This window comes from Aquarana catesbeiana, linkage group LG03 (genome assembly GCF_042186555.1).
Source record: "Aquarana catesbeiana isolate 2022-GZ linkage group LG03, ASM4218655v1, whole genome shotgun sequence".
NCBI classification, from domain to species: Eukaryota; Metazoa; Chordata; class Amphibia; order Anura; family Ranidae; genus Aquarana; species Aquarana catesbeiana.
In genome coordinates this window covers 270,725,184-270,752,146 of record NC_133326.1, presented here as the reverse complement: position 1 = coordinate 270,752,146, position 26,963 = coordinate 270,725,184, and the positions used below count along the sequence as shown (strand labels likewise).

The following is a 26,963-nucleotide window of genomic DNA, read 5'->3' as shown; positions in this document are numbered from 1 at the left end:
CTCTGTGGGAGACAAACCATCACTTCCAGGACTCCTTGTTCTTTACACTGAAGATAGTTCTTAATGACATTGGCTGTATGTTTGGGGTCGTTGTCCTGCTGCAGAATACATTTGGGGTTAATTACACTCCTCCCTCATGCTATGGCATGATGGATAAGTATCTGCCTGTATTTCTCAGCATTGAGGACATAATTGAACCTAATCAAATCTCCAATTCTATTTGCAGAAATGCAGCCCCAAACTTGCTAGGAACCTCCACCATGCTTTACTGTTGCCTACAGACACGCATTATTGTACCACTCTCCAGCCCTTTGTGCACAAACTGCCTTTTGCTACAGCCAAATATTTCAAATGATGACTCATACGTGTATTGCACCTGCTGCCATTTTTTTGCACCTGTTCCTATGTTTTTGTGCATAGTTAGGTCGCTTAGTCTTGTTTCCATGTCCTATGGATCTGTTCAAAAGCAGGAAAAACGACAGCTAAAATCTGGTTGTTGTGGTCATCATTATCACATTCTTTTCTGACACTATTTATTGAGACCAACATTACATTTCAGGACCCCTAAATTATCCTAACATAACATGACTTTAGAAAGATCATCTGTCAATGCTGGCTGTAATGTTTACCTTCTGGCTTAGGGCCTCTGTCAAACCATTCATTTAAACAACAATCTTCCCATATGATTATACTGTATGTACATTTAAAATCTGTTATGCATGTTATTTATCTGTAAACGCCCCTCTCGTGTAGTTATCCAAAAGCCCTGAGACCGCTGTCGGGTGTCCACATCTTGAATGTGAAGTCAGAAGCTTCAGCAGAAATAGAGCTGTCTTTGAAGTGTCACTCTATAGTATTCCCCTTTTGTTACTCCCCTAACAACTATGTGAAAGTAGGTAGGGAGAGGGGCTGAGAAACTGGGTCATCAAAAAGAGTATTTAAATACTCCCAGAAGAGAAGGCGGCTATGATGTACAAGGAGCACAATGGAGCTGTGCTAGGCGATAGATTCTTCCTGGTAGTGAAATTTTCTAACAGATTCATTGATAAACAAGGGAATAAAAAAATCTTTATTAAAAAACACAAGCAAGCATTTAAAATACTGAATACTTGTCACTGGCTTGGAAAAATGCAGAGCCGTAGGGCAGGAGAAAGTCGTAGCTCCTTTTCTACAATCGTTTTTGTTATTGACTCAAATATCCTAACAAGAGGGTCAGCATGACAGTCAGGCATTGTCAGAAGGACAATACAGAAATGTCAGACTCCCTGTTTGTCTGGCAGGTTTCTTTTATTTCTACCCAGTAATATCACTAGTCACTAGGTTTTGGAACATCTGTCAATTCGTTGTCTTTCTAAATAATATTCATTCTTGAAACCCTCTGACCAAATTTTATACTAGGAAGCCATTTGGATCTTCTAAGAATAGAATTCTAGGCCAGGCAGCAACACAGTATATTATTGTTTTGTTGTTTTTACTGTCTTAAAAATAACTATTGCTTTGCAAGCCAGAATGATAAAATAATACAACTGTTTGGGGATATTCTTAAATACTTTCAGCCACAAAGAGCTGTCTGTAGTTGCAGCTAGAACAATGAATGTTACCTTTGGGGGCTTATCAGTGAAATATGACCTTGCTTCTGTCGAAGATGGACCAAAGTTTGTTTTCCTGTATTATACTGTAACAGACTATTCTTTCTTTCAGTCCTGCTGTGGGGTACCGAGTAATCACTGACAAAGGATTCAACTTCTCAGTAGTAGATGATACCTATGTATGCCAGAAGAAGAACCATTTCCAGGTCACAGTTCATATCAGAGTGCTTGGACATCCGAAATACATCAAAACACAGCTGGGCTTCAGTCCAATTGAAAGCTTTTATTTGAAAGTGTTTGGTGTCAAGGTAAGATGTCTTTACAGCAGTCTGAGAGTCTACATCAACACATATAACTTACAAAACAAACATTTATTGAAATTATAAAATATATCTGCCCATTAACTAGAAGAGCCAGGAAGTACTGGGTCCAATGGAATGAAAGACAAAGGATTTTCAAGTGCTGTGTTATCTTTTTTTTATTTTCAGTATATTAGCTAAGCAAGTTTGAAAAAAAAGTCTCTCTCTGCTAAGATTCATAGTGTTTTTTAAGCATAGCATGCTATAAAACAAAGGAAAGGTTGGTTGGACAGTTGCCATTGGCTTTGAATAATATATGCCTGTTTGACAGCTGAAGCAATTATGTCCCCGGACAAAGGGCTTTATTAAAAGCGGATGTGATCAAATCCTAATTGGGGAATTGTCTTGGATGTCCATTTGGGAATATAAGCCATAAATATGATTTAGTACTGTGAAGCTATACCTGATCCATTTTAGCAGATGCAATTATTTATATATATATATATATGGAAGAATGGTCAAACATTCCCATAGACGCACTCCTAAACCTTGTGGACAGCCTTCCCAGAAGAGTTGAAGCTGTTATAGCTGCAAAGGGTGGGCCAACTCAATATTGAACCCTACGGACTAAGACTGGGATGCCATTAAAGTTCATGTGTGTGTAAAGGCAGGTGTCACAATACTTTTGACAAAATAGTATATATATATATATATATATATATATATATATATAAATTTTATTATATAGCCTTTAAAATAAATATACCTGTGAGTGGAAAAAAATAAACAATCATTATATGATGCAGCCATTTGGTCTCTGGGGAATGGCCAGTTGACCACATTGGATTCTTCTGGCCAACTGCTATATCTATAGCAAAACAAACTGCTATTTTTCTCTTTATTAATATTGGTGCCAGGAGTGCTTGCACTCTATTACTAGGGATGAAGTTTGGGATCCCTACTATTATGGTTTGGAGATTTGCAGTTCCAGCAAATTGTTATACAACATAATGCACTGTATGATCTTTGAATGTAGCCAGTAGGTATAGTGCCTCATCTTTGAACTGGGATAAGCGGCATACAAGTTCCAGTAAGGGGGATTTTGGATAAGCCATTCCTCTCAAAATAAAGAGGGTATTATTTTGGCATTTTCATCTATTTTGGAGGTATATTTTTTGTATCGTTTGTTTAGAGGCCTTTTTTAGATTAAACAGTTTTTTTTTTTTTTTTCTTTTTGAAAGAGTGGGTTTTTGTTTCAGGCTTGGTGTTGTAGGTTTTGTTTTTGTTTTTTAACCCTTTTTCCTGTTCACAGAGCCTTTGTGTATGTTGTATTTAAATGTTCCCCTTGAAAACATTCTCTTCCTGCTGTGAGGTATTTGTTATTCATTTTTGGCATGGGTACATATTCTCCATGGTAGTGCCTGTCTTCCCATGCCTTTTTGATAGTAGTATGCATTTTATAAAAATATTTGCTCCATGAGATCCTTTACAGTTGAATCACCAAGGTCAACAGAACTCCCTAAATTAAATAAAACATAGAAAAGTGACTGCAGAAAAAAGACTAAGTAGTCCATCAAATCCGCCAATTCTTTTTTTTTTTCTTAAGCTCGTTGTCTGACTATAGATTTATGTTTATCCCAAGCATGTTTGCTGTTGACTGTCTCGCTACCTCTGTTGGTAGTTTATTCCAATCTTCAACCACCCTTTCAGTAAAATAATACTTTCTAAGATTAGTTTTGAACTTTCCTCCAGTTAGTTTGAGGTCATGTCCCCGTGTTCTTGATTTTGGTTTCATATTGAAAAGACCGCCTTTCTGAATCTTATTTACCCCCTTGATGTATTTAAAGGTTTCAATCATGTCTCTCCTTTCCCTTCTTTCCACCAGACTGTACATATTAAGTTCCTGAAGTCACCGTTGATATGTTTTATCCCCCAGACCTTTCACCATTTCTGTTACTCGTCTCTGGACTTGTTCTGTCTTATCAATATCTTTCTGTAAGTGAAGTCTCCAGAACTGGACACAGTATTCTAAATGAGGTCTCACTAAAGATCTATATTCTGGAATCAGAACTTCCTTCCTCCTCCTGGTGATTCCTCTAGTGATGCATCCTAGTATTCTATTCGCTTTTCCCACTGCCTGGTCACACTGTTTGCTCATTTTGCAATCATCTAAAATAAGCACCCCCAAATCTTTTTCTTCCGTAGTACTGGCTAACATTGTAGCCCCAATGTTGTACTCTCTAAGGGGATTCTTTTTCCTTAGGTGCATTATTTTACATTTAGAAATATTGAACTGCAGTCTCCACTGCTTTGACCAATCTTCCAGCAATGACAAATCATGTTCCATGTTACAGAAACCCCAGGGATATCAACCCTGTCACACACCTTGGTGTCATCAGCAAAAAGACATACCTTGCCCAACAAATTTTTAGTTATAACACATATAGGTTAAATAGAACAGGACTCAGTACAGAGCCTTGTGGTACTCCACTAGTGACTGGTCTCTGTTCTGAGTGAACCCCATTTACAACCACACTCTGGGATATATCCTTTAACCAACTGCATATCCACTGAACCACCCAAGGGTTAAATCCAAGCTTGTTCAACTTTTGTATTAGATCATTATGTGGAATTGTGTCAAACGCCTTGCTGAAATCAAGATATGCTTTGTCCACAGCACCACCCTGGTCCAAAACACTTGTAACACTGGTAATAAACACAAACCATTCAAGGTTGCTCAACATTCAACAAAAAATTGCTTTGGTTCTATCTCTCCTTTTTATCATAAAATCATGCTGCTAGTTCTTTCAGCACATGTTCTATGGGCCACTGCTATAAGGTAGGAGAGTGTAATTGGAGATGAGAGTAAGTTTAAAAAAAAAACTATAAAAACAGACATAATATAATAGCACCAGATACAATGTGTATATTTTAGCCACCCAAAAAGACACAAATGTGTTTTCTACCCTATATTTAGGCTGAAGCTATGAACCAGAAAATTACTATTGAGCAGTCTCAATCGGATCGCAGCAAGAGGCCTTTCAATCTTGTTACGTAGGTATCTTTCCCATATCTGTTTTATTATGGAATGCAAAACATACCTTCCTCCCAGCAGATTGATATTAAAATCACATATTATGCATGACATGCACTGTCATAGCTTTTTTGTTTATCACAACTACCTTTTCCTGGGGTTTTCACTGGTAAGTCACACATATAAAAGTTAGACATTTTACAAGTGACAGCTTAACAAGCAAGTAGATGCAGTAGTTGAGGATTTCATTGAAGGAAGAGAGAAAGATTGCGTCCATTTGAATTCTTGGCAAAGTGACAGCTTAACAAGCAAGTAGATGCAGTAGTTGAGGATTTCATTGAAGGAAGAGAGAAAGATTGCTTCTATTTGAATTCTTGGCAATACATGTAACACAAACTTCAATTATAATATATATATATATATTGTAACAGTGCTAGGCCTTGCCACTGTGTGGGTATAGGTAAAAGTGATGCATGGTTCGCACTAATACAGGGCTCCAGAGTGTCTGTACTGAGTGGAAAAACTGGGTATTCGATTTTCAACAGGTTTTGGCTTTCTTCAGATCAGGATCCAGAGTGTGAAGATTTCAAAGAGTCTTGGGTGAGATGAAGCCTTCAATCTGATGTCCAGGTTTTGTTAAAGATCTGCAGGCTGAGTGAGTGTACAACTGTGCACACTCCTTATAAGCAAGGACCTGATCATAGTGCATGGCACCCATTTGGAGATGGATGTGTGCTCCATGCAGGAGACAGGTACACTCCCATTAGGTGCTCTACTCAAGAGACAGCACTCCACGTTGGAGGAGAGATTCTATGTCCGTCAGAGTGAGAGAGCTATATGAGTCAGGAGGACTGGGAGAACTGAGGTGACTAGGAGTCCAGGAGATTGAGGGAGTATAAGTCTTGGAGGCGTGAGAGAGCCCTGAGTGCCAGGAGATCCCCTAATGCAGGGGTCTCCAAACTTTATAAACAGTTTACTGTCCTTCAGACTTTAGGTGGGTTGTGACCATTGAAAGTAGAAAAGGTCCAGGAGTCCGTGAGAAAAAACAATGCCCCATCTTTGCTGTCAGTAGGAGGAATTGTGCCCAATCACTGGTCTTAGTGGGAGGAATTGCACCACTTCTTAAATACCATTGGTATTTAGGCCATTAGGCCCCATTGTTGGTGTCATTGGGAGAAATTGTGCCCCATTATTGGGAGAAATTACGCCACATCACTGGTGTCATTGGGAGGAATTGTGTTCCATTGTTGGTGTCATTGGGAGAAATTGTGCCCCATCATTGGTGTCATTGAGAAGAATTGTGCCCCATCATTGGTGTCATTGAGAAGAATTGTGCCCCATCATTGTTGTCATTGGGAGGAATTATGCCCCATCATTTGTGTCAATGGATGAAATAGTACTGCAAGGGCTGGATAAAAGCAAGCAGAGGGCCTCATCTGGCTGCTGGGCCACAGTTTGGAGACCACTGCCCTAGTGAAAGGCTAGGAGAGGAGTGGGCCCGTACTGAAAGTGCTGCAACTAAAAGACTGAGAGAACCAGGAGAGCCCAGATTGCCAGAAGAGCTGAGTGAGATGGTCTGAGGGAACATCAAATAGCCAAGGTTGAGGCCTATGCAGCAGCGTTGCTGAGGGACCCAGGTGGTTCAGCATTTTTCATTACCTGTTTTTGCAGGTAAAAATCCCCCAAGATCAATGTGTGTACACTTTTTTTTTTTTTGTATTAGGTAGTAGGCAAAAGTATACAGGAAAAGTTGTGCTGCTATAGAGTACTGAGCAAAACTAACATTGTGCCAGGATAAAAAGAAAATGTACAATTGCTAATGCGAATCTTGTAATCTGTTCTTGTCGCTGTTATTAAATCCTGAGGTTTATTTTTTCTTGACTTACAACATGATGACACCAGAGTGTATTATTTTCACATGCATTGACTGATAGGACCAATAGTCTTTTTTTAATGTTTTTTTTAGATATAAATGTAATAAAGACCAGCCTAGTATAAATAACCTCAGTGTATGCTAATATTTAAAAAACATTATTTTTGTATATTGGGGGTCATGTTTGCCTGCAAAATATCTTCGTTTTTTTTTTTTTTTTTTTATACTTATTACACTGAAAGAATGATGTACATTGATACAAATATTGTAGTAATGACATAGACTCAAAGTCCTGACAGTATTTACAGTGGGGACGGAAAGTATTCAGACCCCCTTAAATTTTTAATTCTTTGTTATATTGCAGCCATTTGCTAAAATCATTTAAGTTCATTTTTTTTCCTCATTAATGTACACACAGCACCCCATATTGACAGAAAATGACAGAATTGTTGACATTTTTGCAGATTTATTAAAAAAGAAAAACTGAAATATCACATGGTCCTAAGTATTCAGACCCTTTGCTCAGTATTTAGTAGAAGCACCCTTTTGATCTAATACAGCCATGAGTCTTTTTTTTTAAATTTTTTATAGCAAATGGCTGCAATATAACAGAGTGAAAAATTTAAGGGGTCTGAATACTTTCCATCCCCACTGTAAGTTCAGATGTCAGGTTATTGGGCCAGTATGACATTATGTATCCTATAGTCAGTACAACTGGTGCTAATTAGTTAAATTAGTAGTTAAACTGCTAGCTGACCAAGGGGAGTCAATCACCTGACCAGCCCAGAGGGGTTTCACAATAGGTAAGCATATGCATCTTTCTTCCACATGGTAGTTAGAATAGGTCAGTGATGGCGAACCTTGGCACCCCCGATGTTTTGGAACTACATTTCCCATGATGCTCATGCACTCTGCAGTGTAGTTGGGAAATGTAGTTCCAAAACATCTGGAGTGCCAAGGTTCGCCATCACTGGTATAGGTGTTAGAAGAGGGATGGGGGCAGTTTTAAGATTAGTTAGTTATATCCTGGAGTCTTTTCTGTGATAATTAACTTGTATAACATTTGTGAATCTTTCCACATTTGAAAATCTGTAATGTGGTATCTGTAACATAAGAAGCTTCTGATACTGAGATGATTTTCCCTTTATTAAAGCAGAGTTCCACCCAAAAATGGAACTTCGCTTTAAGTGATGGTGACCCCCTGACATGCCACATTTGGCTTGTCATTTTTTTTGGGGGGGGGAGATACCCTCTTTTTAGAGGCATCCAGCTCCCACTTCCTCCTGGGGCTCTGCGGCGCTGGGAGGAAGTTCACCTCTCCCCCCTCCCTCCCTGCCATCTTCTGGAACATGTAACAGGTCCCAGAAGATTGCCCGACCATTCACAGCGCGCAGTGCGGCTCGCGCATGTGCACTGCATGCTCGGCTGTGAAGCCACAGCCAGGCGCTCACAGTTACAATGCCAGCGCCGCAGAGAGGAGGGGGAGAGGAGCAAGGCTTAATTCGCCCGCATCGCTGGACCGTGGGACAGGTGAGCGTCCGATTATTAAAAGTCAGCAGCTACACTTTTTGTACCTGCTGACTTTTAAATCGGTGGAGCGCCGCTTTAACTTTTTTTAAGTTCACTCACACCAGTCATCTCTGAACCCCTCATAGTGGCCTTAAAAGCTTCCCGTTTAAGACATTCATGAAACATCCTGATCATTTTCATTCCAAAAGTTAGCCATATCTTACTGACACTTATATAAGACCTTAGGGTCCTTTAGCCATTATGAAGCCATTCTCCAAGTTTGGGGACCTGGAGGGGGTGTCATAGTAAGCACAAGCTGTAGCAGAGCATAGCTCTTGCTAAATATATTATGCTGCAGACTTTATTATTGGGTGCCTCAGCAATTGGTAGAAACATATCCAATTTGAATAAGGTGTTATGAGAATCTGGGTGACAAGAATATTCTCTATATTTAGGATATCTCCATCTGCACACGTCTGTCAGACTGTAGCCCTCGGTCCAATTCCTCCAGATCGGCAGATATACTCTGCTGCTATAGAATCTATCCAGGAGTACTTCCATAACTGTATTAAAGTCTCCTGCCAAAATGATACAGTGGGGCAAAAAAGTTTTTAATCCAGCCACCAATTATGCAAGTTCTCCCACTTAAAAAGATGAGAGAGGCCTGTAATTGTCATCATGGGTATACCTCAACTATGAGAGACAAAATGTGGAAACAAATCCAGACAATCACATTGTCTGATTTTTGAAAAAATGTATTTGCAAATTATGGTGGAAAATAAGTATTTTGTCAATAACAAAAGTTCATCTCAATACTTTGTTATATATCCTTTGTTGGCAATGACAGAGGTCAAACGTTTTCTGTAAGTCTTCACAAGGTTGTCACACACTGTTGCTGGTATGTTGGCCCATTCATCCATGCAGATCTCCTCTAGAGCAGTGATGTTTTGGGGCTGTCGCTGAGAAACACGGACTTTCAACTCCCTCCAAAGGTTATCTATGGGGTTGAGATCTGGAGACTGGCTAGGCCACTCCAGGACCTTGAAATGCTTCTTACGAAGCCACTCCTTCATTGCCCGGGCAGTGTGTTTGGGATCATTGTCATGCTGAAAGACACAGCCACGTTTCATCTTCAATGCCCTTGCTGATGGGAGGAGGTTTGCACTCAAAATCTCACAATACATGGCCCCATTCATTCTTTCATGTACACGGATCAGTTGTCCTGTTCCCTTTGCAAAGAAACAGCCCCAAAGCATGATGTTGCCACCCCCATGCTTCACAGTAGGTATGGTGTTCTTTGGTTGCAACTCAGCATTCTCTCTCCTCCAAACACGACGAGTTGTGTTTCTATCAAACAGTTCTACTTTGGTTTCATCTTATCATATGACATTCTCCCAATCCTCTTCTGGATCATTCAAATGCTCTCTAGCAAACCTCAGACGGGCCTGGACATGTACTGGATTAAGCAGGGGGACACGTCTGCCACTGCAGGATCTGAGTCCTTGGCGGCGTAGTGTGTTACTGATGGTAGCCTTTGTTACGTTGGTTCCAGCTCTCTGCAGGTCATTCACTAGGTCCCCCCATGTGGTTCTGGGATTTTTGCTCACCGTTCTTGTGATCATTTTGACCCCACAGGGTGAGATCTTGCCTGGAGCCCCAGATCGAGGGAGATTATCAGTGGTCTTGTATGTCTTCCATTTTCTAATTATTGCTCCCACAGTTGATTTCTTCACACCAAGCTGCTTGCCTATTGCAGATTCAGTCTTCCCAGCCTGGTGCATGTCTACAATTTTGTTTCTGGTGTCCTTCGACAGCTCTTTGGTCTTCACCATAGTGGAGTTTGGAGTGTGACTGTTTGAGGTTGTGGACAGGTGTCTTTTATACTGATAACAAGTTCAAACAGGTGCCATTAATACAGGTAATGAGTGGAGGACAGAGGAGCCTCTTAAAGAAGAAGATACAGGTCTGTGAGAGCCAGAAATGTTGCTTGTTTGTAGGTGACCAAATACTTATTTTCCACCATAATTTGCAAATATTTTTTTTCAAAAATCAGACAATGTGATTGTCTGTATTTGTTTCCACATTTTGTCTCTCATAGTTGAGGTATACCTATGATGACAATTACAGGCCTCTCTCGTCTTTTTTAAGTGGGAGAACTTGCACAATTGGTGGCTGACTAAATACTTTTTGGCCCACTGTATATCCCTTCGCAACAGCAAATACCTTGCTCATTCAGTGTTTTGCTTTGCAACTATTAAAGTCACTTTGCTGTAAAGAAAGGCAGCTTACAAACATCTGTAGTGTAATAATGCTTGCTTTACTAAACAGGCTGCACATTCAACTGCAGGAAAAACAATTCATAGCATACAAGGTATTACAAAATATGCCTACAACATGCACAAGCTAACCTTTTTAGCAAAGAGGAGAGAATGTATGTGATACGTATACACTAAACAGTTACTTAAAGTGTTACTAAACCCAGTAATATGAAAATAGTTCAAAACAGCCTTTCTACACAATGCAGAGGATTAACCCCTTAAGTTCCACAGTGAGTATAACAAGCATGCTCCACATACAGACTGATTTTACTGTTGTGGGCTTAGTAACACTTTAACTTGGGTCTTTCTTTATTAAGGAGTCATCTTCCAGGATCCAAGATCTCTTTCCAAACTGCTTCTTGCGTCTAAAAAAGTCCAGCAAACAACTGTTCCTAGTGCTCCTTTGTCTTGAGCACATGGTTTATTCAAGTTCTCTTCCCCCCACTTCCTATAGTATAATTTTCTGTCCTGGGCTTCATGAACTAGTCCAATAGGTTTATTAGCATTTGAATATGGGAGGCCTAGCTTCCATTAACACCTTTAACTAAAATGATTTTCAACATATCTGTGCTTTAAAAATCACCAAAAAAGAGCCATAACAACACCTTCAGTTGTTCAATCTATCTACTTAATTTGGTGGGAAAGGTAAACATGAGCAATCGTTTAAAAGAAACCAAGATATTATAGTACCATGATAACATAACATGTGGGTCAGGTTTTACCTCCTACACCTGAGATTTGTAAATTGAGGTAAAAACACCACTAGAAATATCTTTGCTTCTTGGTCATAACTTAAGTTGGGTATACACTCATAGATCATTTTTATTCAGCCAACAGGCTGAACAAAAATGATTTAACAGATTCTCCTAGCCATGCTGCACATCGCTGATGGATGAATCCCCGCTATGGCAAGCATTTTCCGGTCAACATTTCTTTCTCCTACATCACGGGACACAGAGCCTCAGTAATTACTGATGGGTTATGGGTATCACAAGGTGATTGGACACTGGTCACACCCTAGACAGGAAGTTCAACCCCCTATATAACCCCTCCCCTTACTGGGGATACCTCCGTTTTTTCGCCAGTGTCTTAGGTCACGAATAAGATGTGCTGTGCTAAGCTCCAAAGGGATATCCTATACTGGGGCAAGCCATTCAACCGGATCCATTTAAAGTGCTTTTTTAGGCCAAATTGGATGGTACCCGGGCCTCGTGTCCGAAGAAACGAGGTTTTACCTGTAACGCTTCTCTTTTTAGAGAGCTGGACCCGGGATCCAGTATTTAGTTTTTTCAGCCATATCCCTGGCGGGGTGCTTTACAGGCCCAGAACTGCGGATCCTCCTTTTCTAGGGGGCCCCTATCTCTGAAGGTTTTTCCAAATGGAGCCCACCGTGAGAGGTAAAGATTGGGTCTGTATAACAGAACCCTGCAGCTGGATAAGGTAAGGGAGACTCCTCAGAATTTTTAAATTCTAGTAGGTTTCTCCTTTAAGTAAATCTATGCTATGCCTATTGTCGCCACCGGGGGCTGCCAAGAGTACATACCTTTTCATGCTTGTTCTGTCTGTCTCAGTGTCCACGCTGTACGTTCCTCCAGCCAAGCTCCAGGTAGAATGGGATGGGGGGGCTCTTTCCTTAGGGATACCTCCCCCCTGAGATTTAGGGGGGCGGGGGTGGCCTGAACTAAACAGCGGTAGTATACCGCACTACCGCCACTACTGTTCGGCAGGTTCCCCATCTACCGGCCCTTCTCTCTCCTCCACCCCAGCCTCCCCTCCATGCTTGTCCCGAGGATCGGAGCCTCGGCTCGCGCAGGAAAGCGCACGTTTTTGAAAAAACCGAGGGGGGGCGGGAGGGGTCATCGGAGGAGGGGGGGCGGAGCAATAACGCGACGTCCGGCGTGTTTAAACGCCCACATCGCTGGCTACACAGGCTATAAAGTGCATACTTTTTTCAGATGCACACAGCCTATGGAGAGACACAGAGCTGACGGGCGCATGTGAGGTGGGACACAGGCATTCTCCCAGGCAGAATTTACTTAGAAACACTAGACTGGGCATTGGTAGCAGCGGCAGTTTCTGAACTACGTCGCTCAGCAGTCAGTGTTTTTTTGTGGTACCTCCACCTTTTGTTGCTTTGCACTATGGGTACAAGAGGTACAAATACCCCGAAAACCAGAGGCTCTAGGGGATCTCCCTCAGGCTCTGAGGACCCCCCTTCTGCAGCACCTTCCCCCCCGAAGGACCTGGGATGGCTGGCCAGGGAGAGCCGTTGGGGTCAGGGGCTGCATCTGCTTCTGGCACCTCAGCCCCTGTATACATTACACAGGAGGTTTTTTCCTCAACCATTAATGGATTAGAGGAAAGATTAATGGCCTTAATTGCATCTTCACTCAGTGGAAGAAAAAGCACTAGGTCTCCCTCTGTTACCCAGGACCCTCGAGCTGAGGAACTCTGGGAAAAAGGAGAGGAATCCCTCTCAGAGGAGTGGGATGTTACTGATGATTCCTCTTCTTAGGAATCAAGTGGAGAGGGACCCTCTTCAGCTTCTCAGGATGAGAAGGTGTTAGTGCAGATTCTTGCTGGGTTGGTCCACTCCACATTTAAGTTGGCGTATCTGAGTCAGTTAAAGAACCCTCCTCTTCTTTGGGTTCACTGAAACCTCCTCAAACACATGCTTTTCCTGTTCATAGTTTACTAGAAAAGCTCATTTATTCTGAGTGGGATCACCCAGATAAACGTTTTTTTCCGCCTAAAAAGTTTTCAACACTTTATCCCATGGAGGAAAATTTTAGAAAAATGTGGGGTATACCGGCAGTTGACGCCGCCATTTCCTCCGTAAATAAAAGTCTGACTTGTCCTGTCGACAATGCTCAGATGCTTAGGGATCCAACTGATAAAAAAACGGAATCCCTGTTAAAAAATATTTTTTCCTTAGCGGGTTCAGTAGCTCAACCTGCAGTGGCAGCGATCAGAGTCTGTCAATACTTGAGAGACCATGTTAAAAAGGTCCTCAAAGTTCTACCTGAACAGCAGGCCCGGGGGCTGGCTAACCTTCCAGCAGCTTTATGTTTTGCTGTTGACGCAATCAGAGATTCTATCATCCAAACCTCTCGCCTTTCGCTTGGGTTGGTACATATGCGTAGAATCTTATGGTTGAAAAATTGGTCAGCCGAATCACCATGTAAGAAGCTTCTGGCTGGATTTCCATTTCGTGGTGCAAGGCTGTTTGACGAGAATTTGGACAACTATATCCAAAAGATCTCTAGTGGGAAAAGCACTCTCTTACCTGTTAAGAAAAGGAGTAGATGTCCCTCTTTTAAACGGGCTCTTTCCCCAGTGCCAGGAGCATCAGCCTCCAGGGAGTCATGACGTCCTCCTCCGTCAGGCTCAATAAATAAATTTCAGAGTCGACCCCAGGGACAAAAGAAGTCCTGGGGGAAGAAGCCTACTAGACAAGACGCTAAAGCCTCTTTATGAAGGAGTGCCCCTGCTCGCTCGGGTGGGGGGAAGACTGCTACAATTCTCAAAACTCTGGCAGGAAGATTTCCAGGACAGATGGGTAATCTCCACGGTAACTCTAGGTTACAAACTGGAGTTCCGAGAATTCCCCTCTCCTCATTTCCTCAGATCAAATGTCCCCAGAAATCCAGGGAAAAAGCAGTCTCTCATTCTAGCGTTAGAGCGACTATTGTCGCAAAAGGTCTTTGTGGTGGTTCCCATGGAAGAACAGGGATTGGGGTTTTATTCCAACCTTTTCACAGTTCAAAAACCAAATGGAGATGTCAGACCCTTTCTGGATCTAAAGGATCTAAACCGATTCCTAAAAATTCAATATTTTCACATGGAATCAATTCGGTCAGTAGTCTCCATCCTACAAGGAGGAGAATTTCTGGCATCAATAGACATCAAGGATGCGTATCTGCATGTACCCATTTTCCCTGCTCATCAAAAGTACTTGCGTTTCGAAGTAGAAAAACACCACTTTCAGTTTATAGCCCTACCTTTCGGGCTAGCCACTGCACCTCGGGTGTTTACAAAGATCTTGGCTCCTCCTCTGGCCAGATTAAGGGGCCAAGGTATAACTGTCATAGTATACCTAGATGACCTGCTCTTGATAGACCGGTCGGTAGCCTGCTTGAGTCAAAACTTGGTGACCACAGTCAACTACTTGGAATACCTAGGTTGGATTCTCAACTTAGAAAAATCTTTCTTAAAACCAGTAAGAAGACTAGAGTATTTGGGCCTGGTCATAGATACAAGCCAAGAGAAGGTATTTTTACCTCAGGCAAAGATCAGTGCCTTAAGAGAACTGATTCAGGTAGTCAGGACCAAAAAGGGTCCTTCTGTCCGCCTTTGTATGAGGCTGCTTGGAAAGATTGTGGCTTCATTCGAAGCAGTTCCCTATGCTCCGTTTCATTCAAGACTGCTGCAACACAGTATCCTGTCTGCTTGGAACAAGAAGGTACAGGCATTAGATTTTCCGATGCATCGGTCTCCTACAGTGCGTCAGAGCCTCAGTTGGTGGTTAATACCCAAAAACCTGCAAAAAGGAAATCCTTTTTACCGGTTACCTGGACAGTGGTAACAACGGATGCTAGTCTTTTGGGTTGGGGAGCAGTTCTGGAACAGTCTGCGGTCCAGGGGGAATGGTCCGAAATCGAGAGGACCTTACCCATCAACATTCTGGAGATTCGTGCGGCGTATCTAGCCCTAAGGGCCTGGAGTCGTGCAGCTCAGAGAGAAGTGAACCAGATTTTAGTCTAGGCAGAAAAGCATGTGCCATGCATATCGGCAGTTTTCATTCCAGGGATAGAGAACTGGCAGGCAGACTATTTGAGTCACCAGCGGTTAGTCCCGAGGGAATGGTCTCTTCACCCCAACGTTTTTTGGGCCATATGCCAAAGATGGGGGGTTCCAGATGTAGATCTCTTTGCATCCAGGTTCAACAAAAAGGTCGACAAGTTTGTGGCAAGAACAAAGGATCCTCTTGCATGCGGGACAGATGCGTTGGTGATTCCTTGGCATCGGTTCTCACTGATTTATGCATTCCTTCCTATTCTGCTACAGCCACAGCTCCTTCGCAGGATCCGGCAGGAGAAGAAGTCCGTACTTCTGGTAGCCCCAGCCTGGCCCAGGAGAGCTTGGTATGCAGAAATAGTAAGGATGACAGTGGGATCCCCGTGGAGCCTACCGTCACTTCCAGACCTGTTATCTCAAGGTCCAGTGTTCCATCCTGCCTTACAAACGCTAAATTTGACGGTTTGGCTATTGAAACCCACGTTCTGAAGAGTCGTGGGCTTTCAGGTCCTGTGATCTCTACCTTAATCAATGCAAGGAAGCCAGCTTCCAGAGTGATTTATCATATAGTTTGGAAAACTTATGTATCCTGGTGTGAAGCCAGGGGTTGGCATCCCAGAAAATATGTCATAGGTAGAATTCTTGACTTTCTACAAATAGGATTAGAAATGAAGCTTGCCTTGAGTACCATCAAGGGCCAGGTCTCGGCCTTATCAGTATTATTTCAACGGCCACTTGCTTCACATTCTTTGGTCCGAAGCTTTATGCAGGGGGCGACGCGTCTTAATCCTCCGGTTAAAACGCCCTTAAACCCCTGAGACTTGAATTTGGTTCTGTCAGTTTTACAGAAACAGTCTTTTGAACCAATACGTCAGATTCCCTTGGTCTTGTTGACAAGAAAGTTAATTTTCCTGGTAGCCATTTCTTCTGCTAGAAGAGTATCAGACTTAGCAGCCCTTTCCTGTAAAGAGCCTTATTTAATCATGCATAAGGATAGAGTGGTATTGCGCCCTCATCCTAGCTTTCTACCGAAGGTGGTTTCAGATTTCCATCTAAACCAAGATATTTTTCTGCCTTCCTTTTTTCCAGATCCCTATTCTACGGAAGAAAGGTCACTACATTCTTTGGATGTAGTAAGGGCAGTCAAGGCCTATTTGGAAGCAACTGCTCAAGTTCCCAAAACGGATGTTTTGTTCGTACTACCAGAAGGTCCCAATAGAGGACAAGCAGCGTCAAAGTCTACCCTTTCGAAATGGATTCGACAAATGATTATTCAAGCTTACGGTTTGAAACAAAAAATTCCACCTTTTCAAATCAAGGCACACTCCACAAGGGCGATTAGTGCTTCTTGGGCGGTGCATCACAGGGGCCTCTATGGCTCAAATCTGCAAGGCCGCAACCTGGTCTTCAGTCCATACATTCACCAGATTTTATCAGGTGGATGTGGGAAGGCATGAGGGTATCGCCTTTGGGCGTAGTGTGCTGCAGGCAGCAGTACGAGGTCCACAGGTCTGATTACACCCTACGTTGTGTGGTCCCCTCCCCTCAAATAGCATTGCTCTGGGATATCCCATCAGTAATTACTGAGGTTCCGTGTCCCGTGATGTACGAGAAAGAAAATAGGATTTTTTATAACAGCTTTCCTGTAAAATCCTTTTCTTTTGAGGTACGTCACGGGACACAGAGGTCCCACCCCTCTTCTAATACACTTATATTGCTTTGCTACAAAACTGAGGTATCCCCAGTAAGGGGAGGGGTTATATAGGGGGTTGAACTTCCTGTCTAGGGTGTGACCAGTGTCCAATCAGGATTTCTGATTTAACTTGCTACATACTAATTTACAGTCAATGACTCAGAAAGCACTGAAGTCAGAGAATCAACATGACAGTCATGCAACTTGCACATGGGCTTGGACAGTGCATTGACCTTTTGTAGATAACAATGGTATAAAATGATACAGATTGTGCTTACTTGAAGCTTATTGCGTTATTTGCATGATTTGTGAACTGATTTGCCTGACTGTGGGTTAGTTCAAGGACACCACTAGCACTGGGCACCTGGGGAATGTGTCCCACAATGACCGCCCACAGTTTTCTTTTTTTTTTTATTTTAGTTCCACCACAGCAGTGTCATTAGCACTGCAGCTGCTAGAAGACTTCAGACACCGCAGTCCAGCTGTCAAATCTTGGACACCATGACCCAACTGTCAGATCTAAGTTACTGCAGCCCAAATGTCAGAACTCAGATATTGCAGCTGCACAAAGCTGAGGGAGGCTTCTCTTCTGCTCTGGGGTATCACATGACAAAGCTAAGGGGAAGACTTCCCCTTACTCTGATGTGCCATGGTATGAAGCCAAACTCTCCTTTCACATACTCCCCGTGGCAGGGGGTATGCGTGACTTCTTTCTTCCAGATGAAGGTTCTGATATGCATTCTTCAGTTACATAGGCCTGTTTGGTAAACCTGCTGTACTGGCATTCCAAGATGACAAATTCCAACTTAGGCCAAATGGCTGTATCAACCAGGCAGTAAAACTCCAGAAATATGATATTAAACCATGTTGCCTTCCAACAGATGTGTACTAGGGGGAGGGGGGGGGGGGTTGTGATATGCATTACTGACTTCTGCAATCAGTGCAATACGAACCCCTGTCCTTTTCCTTTTTTCAGGCTTTTTCCCTTTATTTTCACCTGATGACCCTGACAGTAATAGCGCATACACACGAGCGGACTTTTCGACCGGACTGGCCAGACGGTCTATCCGACGGACTTTCCGAACAAACGGACCTGCCTACACACGATCACACCAAAGTCCGACGGATTCGTACGTGATGACGTACGACCGGACTAAAATAAGGAAGTTGATAGCCAGTAGCCAATAGCTGCCCTAGCGTAATATTTTGTCCGTCGGACTAGCATACAGACGAGTGGACTTTTCGACCGGACTCGAGTCCGTCGGAAAGATTTGAAACTTGTTCCAAATCTAAAGTCCATCAGATTTTCAACCTAAAAAGTCCGCTGCAGGTCCGATGAAGCCCACACACGGTCGAATTGTCCGCCGGACTCAGTCCGGTCGCAAAGCCCGCTCGTGTGTACGCGGCATAACACACTCCTGTCCTAGGGTGATAACGCTCATTGTCTGTACTGCATCAATGGAAGAGCAGTGTTGTCACCTCAGGCTGCTCTACTGATTTAAAGTATACATCTCTCCCAGCCCTAAACTCGGGAAGGCAGATAACATTGTTTGAGGTTTCAGTTCACTGCATTTAAGATATAAGAAGAAAAAGGATCAACATGAATTTTGCTTTACTTGGAGGATATTTACTTAGCCAGAAAACGAATGCAGTTACCTCATCTATAGACTGGTTTCTCCAGAGTGGACAGAAACAAAATTTTTTTGTAAAATAGGAAAACTTTAGAACCTCTGTATTGGTTTTATTACTGTCTGTGAGTTCCTGTCCTGATAAAACCGGTTCCTCAGTTTCTCATATTTTATCAGTTACAGACTGCAATAAAACCTGATCAGAGAAGCTAGGTTCTAGTTAAAAGTTCTTGCTGGAGTTGGACTTTAACATAAACTATACCAATGTTTGGTGATCCTTTGCTACATGTCAGCCAATGTTCTTTTTCTTTATAGGGTAAATTTACCCCCAGATCAGGTCACTAAAGTAACGCTGGGAAGGTTACATTTTAGTGAAACTACAGCAAACAACATGAGAAAGAAAGGGAAACCAAATCCAGAGCAGAGGTAACAATGGAATTGATATACTGTAACCACTCTTTTTTTCAGCTGAATGTCTTCTTATGACAAAAATACATACAGAATATAATACTTCCCTGTTTATTCATTTTAATTAGTGAAATTCATACTTCGGTTTAAAATGAATAACCTGGATATTGCAGAAATATTGCTTCATGTGAAGAAACAAAGGTATTTTTATGCTCTCAAGTCTTCCTGCTTGTCTTGCAATATCTAATATGGATTGGAAGTCGCAGCCCTCTGTGAAATGAGCTTCTGTTAAAGTGATACTGAAGGCTCATCTTGCTTTACCTAAAATAAAAGAAGTGGTTTATACTTACCTGCTCTGTGCAATGGTATTGCACAGAATAGCCCATTACATCCATAGACACGCACAGCGTGGCTCAGCCCCTTCCCCAGCTTCCTCCTGACAGGATTTGATTGACAACAGCGGGAGCCAATGGCTCTCACTGCTGTATCTGTGCCTGTGAGAGCAGGGAGACAGAATCGGTGATACTGCAGAAGGGCACTGGGTCGATATAGGACTCAGGTAAATATTTACTGAGGGGAACAACTAGTGGGAGGTTTTTTACCTTAATGCAGGTACTGTCAAGTATCAGGTGTGACCAAAGCTGTGTGGACAGCAACAGAGGAACAAACGCAAGTAAGGTGAAAATATATGATTTTTTAAAGATAAGAGAATAAAATATAAATACAACCACCTCCAATATCACTCAGTGCACAACAACCAATACCAAACAGAAACCCACAAATGATAATAGTAGCAGACAAATATATACAAGTAATGGGGAATACCAGAATCATAAACAGGGCCAGGCCAGGGTCGTCAGTGGGAGGTCAGCAGCTGGGGAAAGGGAAGACAAACAGGACAAAGAGAGGATGGATGGATCACAGGAGGGACGGTTACAGGTACAAGGCTCAGAGTTCAGGTAACAGACAGGAACAGGGTCAGGGTCAGCTACAGATACAGAGCTTCTCAGGTTCAGGGCGCAAGGAAAGATACCAAGGCAAGACATAAGTATGTCTGCCGGGTACTTATACACATCTCCTGCAATCACTCAGGTGATGCCTGATTGCAAGAGATGATGTTGGCCCCACACTGCCAGGAACCACCCGCTGGTGGACGCCAGTACTGCGGCCCAAGGATCACATAATACCACCAACAGGGGAACGCTCCCTTGGCAGTTCCAGACTGCCAGGAGACACCTGCTGGTGGACCACAGTACTGCACGCCAAATGTCAGACAGTATCATCAGCGGGTGGAACCTTTCCTGACAGGTACTGTACCAAGGTAAAATACCTTTTGGCTTTAGAACCACGTTAAGCGTGTTTGGAGACCTAATGTGTTCCCCTTGTTTGTGCAGGTATTTCATGTTGGTGGTTGGGCTGTATGCTGTAAGCAATGAAGAGTCCTTCCTGGTGGTTGCCCATGTCTCTGAAAGGATCATTGTAAGGGTAAGCGTACATATGCATGTATATGTAGAGCCAATACTTACACATACATTTTATATAGAAAATAAAAAATAAAAATAAGCATTACTTTTGTCATTGTTTAAATCTGTTTTTCCTTTTGTGAATGCCATGCAGAGGCGCTTGACTCCCAGCAGCAGGTAGCTGACAGTATTCTCCTTGCTTTCACGTGAGCACCCTGCTGAACAAGGTTTCTATCTGCATAAACATAAACCTGCCTTCAACATGACAATGCTAATAGATTGCTTGGGCACCTGAATTTTTTGCAGGCTTTGGGGTTGTCTAAATCTTACTTTGCAACTGTGGCTAAGTGGTTAGCACTTCTGCCTGGCAGCACTAGGGTCATCAGTTCAAATCTCAACCACTGCATTACCTGCAAAGGGTTTTCATGTTCTCCCTGTGCCTGAGTGGGTTTCTCTGGGTACTCCGGTTTCCTCCCACACTCGAAAGATATTCTGGTAGGTTAATTGACTCCTATCTAAAATGGCCCTAGTATGTCTATGTATGCATGTGAGTTTGGGACTTAAGATTGTAAGCTCCTTGAGGCAGTGGTGTAACTACCAAAGGTTGCCTTGGTCGCAAAGGTCTCCCTGGCATTCCGCCACTGTGAGGGGGGGCTTGCTGCCTGCCAACGCTACCCACCACATAAAGGTTATTTAGGTTATTCAATGATGGGAGTTTACACTGAGCACTCACTGTCATATCCACACAGTGGACCACCCGCCCATCCTCTCCACCCATTGAGTTCAGCAGCAGGCAGATGCCATGTCGGGAGGCGGAAACTGAACGAGAAAGTCAGCTGACCCAGGGCCATTAGAGTGAAGGGGGAGGAGCTCAACACTGTGTGAGGAGGCTCTATGTCGGGATAGGCATCACAGGAGACACGTCAAGGGAGCCGAGTGACACTGAGAGCATGTGAGTGCAGTCAGTGATCCCTTGCTCCCATATTAGCACTTGCTGGCATGGTAAATGTACCATAACCCAGCATGACAAGGTATTTCTCAAAAAATATCTTTCAGTTTTCAGATTTTTAGCCCTGTCATCGTGGTCAAAACTTCCTACAGCAAGCACACTAGATCGACGTTAATATTGTATTAGTTAAAGCATTACATTCATTTCAGATCTGATGACAATGTTTCATTAACAGTTCAGTTGTGCTTAATATACCAAGGGGATTTATCTAGCAAATATTGAACAGAATCAGACACTATCTAACGCAAATCCAACTGCCTCAAATGGACCAAACGATTTATTGTGCATGTGTTATCTGGGACGCTGACACCGGACGTGACAGTTAGTGCAGTGGTGATGTCATCGTGCTTAGTGCCTTTCCAGCAAATTTGAAAGCGACTGCAAGGAGGGGTTTCGGGGGAGAGGAGGACCAAAGCCTGCAGACAATTGCAGAGGTCCGTGTGTGACCGCTCCAGGCCACACAGTGTCTGTGGGGCAGTCAATGAATCACTTTATGGGAGAGTCACTGATGTAAGGGGGGGGGGCAAGGGGAGACCCTAAGCTGAGGAGGGGGGCATGGATTTAAAGGACCCCCCTTATATTTGTGTCTTCACTTCCCTCTTACATCAATGAACCTCTTTACCTTAGTGTATTCACTCTGCAGATTCTAGTGTAAAGGGGAACTCAGATGTAAGAGGTTCCCTGGTCATCAGATTCCCCCCCCCCCCTTACATAAGAATTCCTAGCATCCCCCTTAAATCAGAGTCAGCAGAGTTCACCCTTACAGTGCAAGGGGAAACTTTGCAGACTCTGAGGTAAGGAGGAGCTCTGCAAACTGTAAGGTAAGGGGGGGGGGCTCTGGTGACCAGAGAACCTCTTACACCAGAGTTTTCTTTTACATCAGGGTCTGCAGAGTTCCCCTTTACATCAGGGTCTGCAGAGTTCCCCTTTACATCAGGGTCTGCAGAGTTCCCCTTTACATCAGGGTCCGCAGAGTTCCCCTTTACATCAGGGTCCGCAGAGTTTCCCTTTACATCAGGGTCCGCAGAGTTCCCCTTTACATCAGGGTCCGCAGAGTTCCCCTTTACATCAGGGTCCGCAGAGTTCCCCTTTACATCAGGGTCCGCAGAGTTCCCCTTTACATCAGGGTCCGCAGAGTTCCCCTTTACATCAGGGTCCGCAGAGTTCCCCTTTACATCAGGGTCCGCAGAGTTCCCCTTTACATCAGGGTCCGCAGAGTTCCCCTTTACATCAGGGTCCGCAGAGTTCCCCTTTACATCAGGGTCCGCAGAGTTCCCCTTTACATCAGGGTCCGCAGAGTTCCCCTTTACATCAGGGTCCGCAGAGTTCCCCTTTACATCAGGGTCCGCAGAGTTCCCCTTTACATCAGGGTCCGCAGAGTTCCCCTTTACATCAGGGTCCGCAGAGTTCCCCTTTACATCAGGGTCCGCAAAGTTCCCCTTTACATCAGGGTCCGCAGAGTTCCCCTTTACATCAGGGTCCGCAGAGTTCCCAGAGAGGAATGTGTATATGGATATAGATATATAGATCTATCTATCTATCTATCTATCTATCTATCTATCTATCTATCTATCTATCTATCTATCTATCTATCTATCTATCTATCTATCTATCTATCTATCTATCTATCTATCTTGAACCAGATGAACTTGTGTCTTTTTTCAACCTGACTTACTATGTAACATGTGAAAGGTTCCCACTGAGGGACCATAATAAAGAGCCTCATGACAGGATTAAAGGCTCGGAGGGAAAGACCCTGGGCTTGAAGCGGGGCGGGGTTTCTTGCCCTGAATATACAGTTTATGTAAATAAGTACCTGTAATAAATAACTGGAAGGGAATCTGACCAGTGCTGAAGAGAAAATTGTGTAGCTAAATTATGTGCTGACAACTTATGTTGACACCTACCTGCTATCCCTGAGAAAGAATGCTGTGACAACAGCATTGTCAGATCTCACCATGCTGCCATCAATATGTGTTGAACGTGGAATAAACTCTCACTGCACTAAATACATGACAATGACACTTTCAGGCTTACCCTGCACAAAGGCTATCCATCGGACGACAATCTAAGTCCCATCAGACTGAGAGAGATGGGCACTGGGATCAGCTAACTATGCTGTTAAACCCGTTACACATTCAAGCAGCCTGCCACCACATGTTTTATCAGAAATAAGAACTAAATAAGAACAAAATATCTACTTTAACAATTTTGACTTTTAAGAAATGTCTGTAATACTGTCATAACGCACAGATATACTGTAGTTCAGAAATGTACAATATAGTAGCGCTCTTCAAAAAGACAGGAATTTTGTAAGTTTTGCCTTGGTACATTAAAAATAAATTTAACAGTTTTAAAATATCATAGTTTACAGAAAAATGTACTTAACAAAGGCCTGGGCTCTTCCGGTTCTGGCAAAGTTTAGCCAATAGGCATGAAATGGCTCTGATCTGATTCTCACAAAAAGGACTCTTGACAGATGATCTTTGTTTCAATGGTAAAGAGAGCTCCAGATTGCTGATGCAGAAGTTTTCACAAGTCTTTTCACAATCACAAGTGTTAAGGGGTGAGAGATAGGAGTGCTGACATTTTTTTATAATATTACACCAGGCCCTCCCACAATGGCAATTTCCTAATTATATCCATATTTCCAGATTACCATATTGTACATTCAGGCAATCAACCTATTATTACACAGAATTATGGTAAGTCCTGAGTTGATGTGGACTTCATGATATAGTAGCTTAGATGTGTTCTTTAAAGATATCTCCATTATAGCCAGTTATGTGTATTGGGTGTACTGTTTCAAAAAGGCATCTTACAGTCACAGAAAGCCACACCTAACTATGTATTAGTCTAAATGGTTTATGATGGTCAATTACTACCAGAGGTTTTATTGCACGCCTGATACCAGCTAACAGATGTACTTATCTGGTCTGGAGTGTGTCAATAGCTAAAATGTTCAACACACATCTTTTAGAGTAGCCATTAGTAATTTATGGCAGACTATAATGTATATGTGCAAACCTGCCAGATCCCATTAGCTAACCTAAGGCCCTGCTTCCTTGTTTCAGTGTAATTTTTGATACTGTCAGGCTGTATGTTCTCTGCTAAGAAACTTTAATAAAGTGCATGGTGAGAGTTGTATATGCAGTGCCAAATTCTGTACAACTACTGTAAAACTAATGTGTTGCAGACTGCTGAATAAGGATAACCCATTGTTTATTGGGGTACCCAGACCTCATTACCAGTGGCGGCTGGTGCTCCATTTTGGGAGGGGGGCCACAAACAAACCACCCGCCACCCCCCCCTCCAGTTGGTCCCCCCACCAAACCCCCCTGCGCGCGCTTGTCCGTCTGCCCCACCATTTCAGCACTTACCCCTGCGGGAAGCGTCTCACTCATTCTCAATTTCTTTATAGTGGTAGTTGTAAACCCTTAAATATACCCACCCAGTGAAGTGACTGGCCTCAGGTGATACACAGAGATTAAACAAATCCCCCTACATAACTTGTACAAGTTTATCTGCAGTCTTCTCTTCTCTACAGCCAATCAAAAATCCAGAATTTATAAAGCTTGTCTGAGTGACACAAAGAGAGAAAAGGTGACAAAGGCGTGTTGTAACAAATTGTGTTTTTGCAGATAATGGAGCCGAAAATGGGGCAAGGCACCGCCCCTGGTGTCGCCCATTGCGGGGGTGTCATCCTGGTGCGCCCCAGTCCTCTCCTGTACTATGTTTGCAGTCTCTGACCATCTACTGTATAATTTCTGCAGTCCTTGACCATCTCCCGCATCATATCTGCAATCTTTGACCACCTCCTGTAACATGTTTGCAGTCTCAGACCATCTCCTGTATCATGTCTGCTAGAGGTGCATCGAATGGAAATTTTGTTAATAATATTAGCAGTGTGTTTAAGTTTAAGTAAGAGATTGCAGACATGATCCAATAGATGGTTAGAGAATGAGGATATGATAGAAGAAATGGTTAGAGACTGAGGACATGATACAAGAGATGGTTAGAGACTGAGGACATGATACAAGAAATGGTTAGAGACTGAGGACTCGATACAAGAGACCTCATTACCAGTGGCGGCTGGTGCTCCATTTTGGAAGGGGGGCCACAAACAAGCCACCCCCCCTCCAGTCGGTCCCCCCACCAAACCCCCCTGCGCGCGCTTGTCCGTCTGCCCCACCATTTCAGCACTTACCTCTGCGGGAAGCGGGACTGGAGACCAGGGGAGCCAAGTCGTACTGAAGTGTCAAGCGTGCCTGAATGACGTGCAGCACACCAAGCCAGATGGGCTGGAAGCTTCTCCTCTCGGCCAATCTGGTCTCAGGACCTGCTTCCTGATTGGTCGGGAGGAGAAGCAGGAAGACAATAGGGAATATTAATTCGCTATTGTCACACAAGTGGGTGGGCTCACCCTTTTTGAAGCCAATTAGAGCCTCCATCTCTAATCTTGTGCTTTGAAAAAAAAAAAAAAACCCCATTGGAATTCATGAGTCCAGCGCCCTGCATGTAGATTAGGGGCAGGGTGCATGAATTAGGGGGGCAGCGCCCCGTATGCACTGGCCGCCACTGCTCAATACTGTGACAAATACCTCTGAAAGTGATCCTTTACACCTTTATTATTATCCAGCATGGATCACCTTTTTAACTTGTATATAGGACAGAAGGCGAGGGAAAGGAACTCAGGTATTGATAAGCTGTATGAAACCGTGAGTTACTATATAATTACCATATTCTAAAACTACATAAGCTGCAGAAAGTGAACCTGTCCCAGGGGTCTTTGAGCTAAGAGTTTTCTATTTATTTACCAGAAATGTGCTCAAACTCAGTTCTGTATAAAGTAATATTTATTTTTCTTTTATAACCTTTGATTAAATGTTTTTACCCCAAGGGCAGAATGGGGCCTTTCTACCGTACTAGAAATGCCTAAGAACCCCCTTAGTTGAGCACTGCATCTTGCTTTGATCAGGAACTCTGGACTTCATCCTGATCTGAATAGGGACCTTGAGAGAATGTGGCAGACTTTCCTCATTCTCAATTTCTTTAGTAGTAGTAGTTGTAAACCCTTAAATATACCCACCCAGTGAAGTGACTGGCCTCAGGTGATACACAGAGATTAAACAAATCCCCCTACATAACTTGTACAAGTTTATCTGCAGTCTTCTCTTCTCTACAGCCAATCAAAAATCCAGAATTTATAAAGCTTGTCTGAGCTGTCAGAAAAGAAGTGGACAGAGAGCTGAAATTACACTCTGCAGAGTTCAGTGAGGAGAGCTCTGAGAGCTGATTGGAGGGAAGGGATAACACCCCCTTCAAACAGCACACAGGAACAGA

General features: G+C 43.1%; 1 protein-coding gene across 1 annotated transcript in view; it reads left to right on the top strand.

The window, feature by feature from the left end:
- MYRFL (myelin regulatory factor like) overlaps positions 1–26,963 on the top strand; it is a 184,662-nt gene that overhangs the window by 16,602 nt on the left and 141,097 nt on the right. The window contains exons 4-7 of the mRNA XM_073620053.1: positions 1,702–1,897; positions 4,866–4,942; positions 19,056–19,166; positions 20,543–20,633. Of these exons, the coding sequence (XP_073476154.1) occupies positions 1,702–1,897; positions 4,866–4,942; positions 19,056–19,166; positions 20,543–20,633 (475 nt within the window). The remainder of the gene's footprint in view (positions 1–1,701; positions 1,898–4,865; positions 4,943–19,055; positions 19,167–20,542; positions 20,634–26,963) is intronic.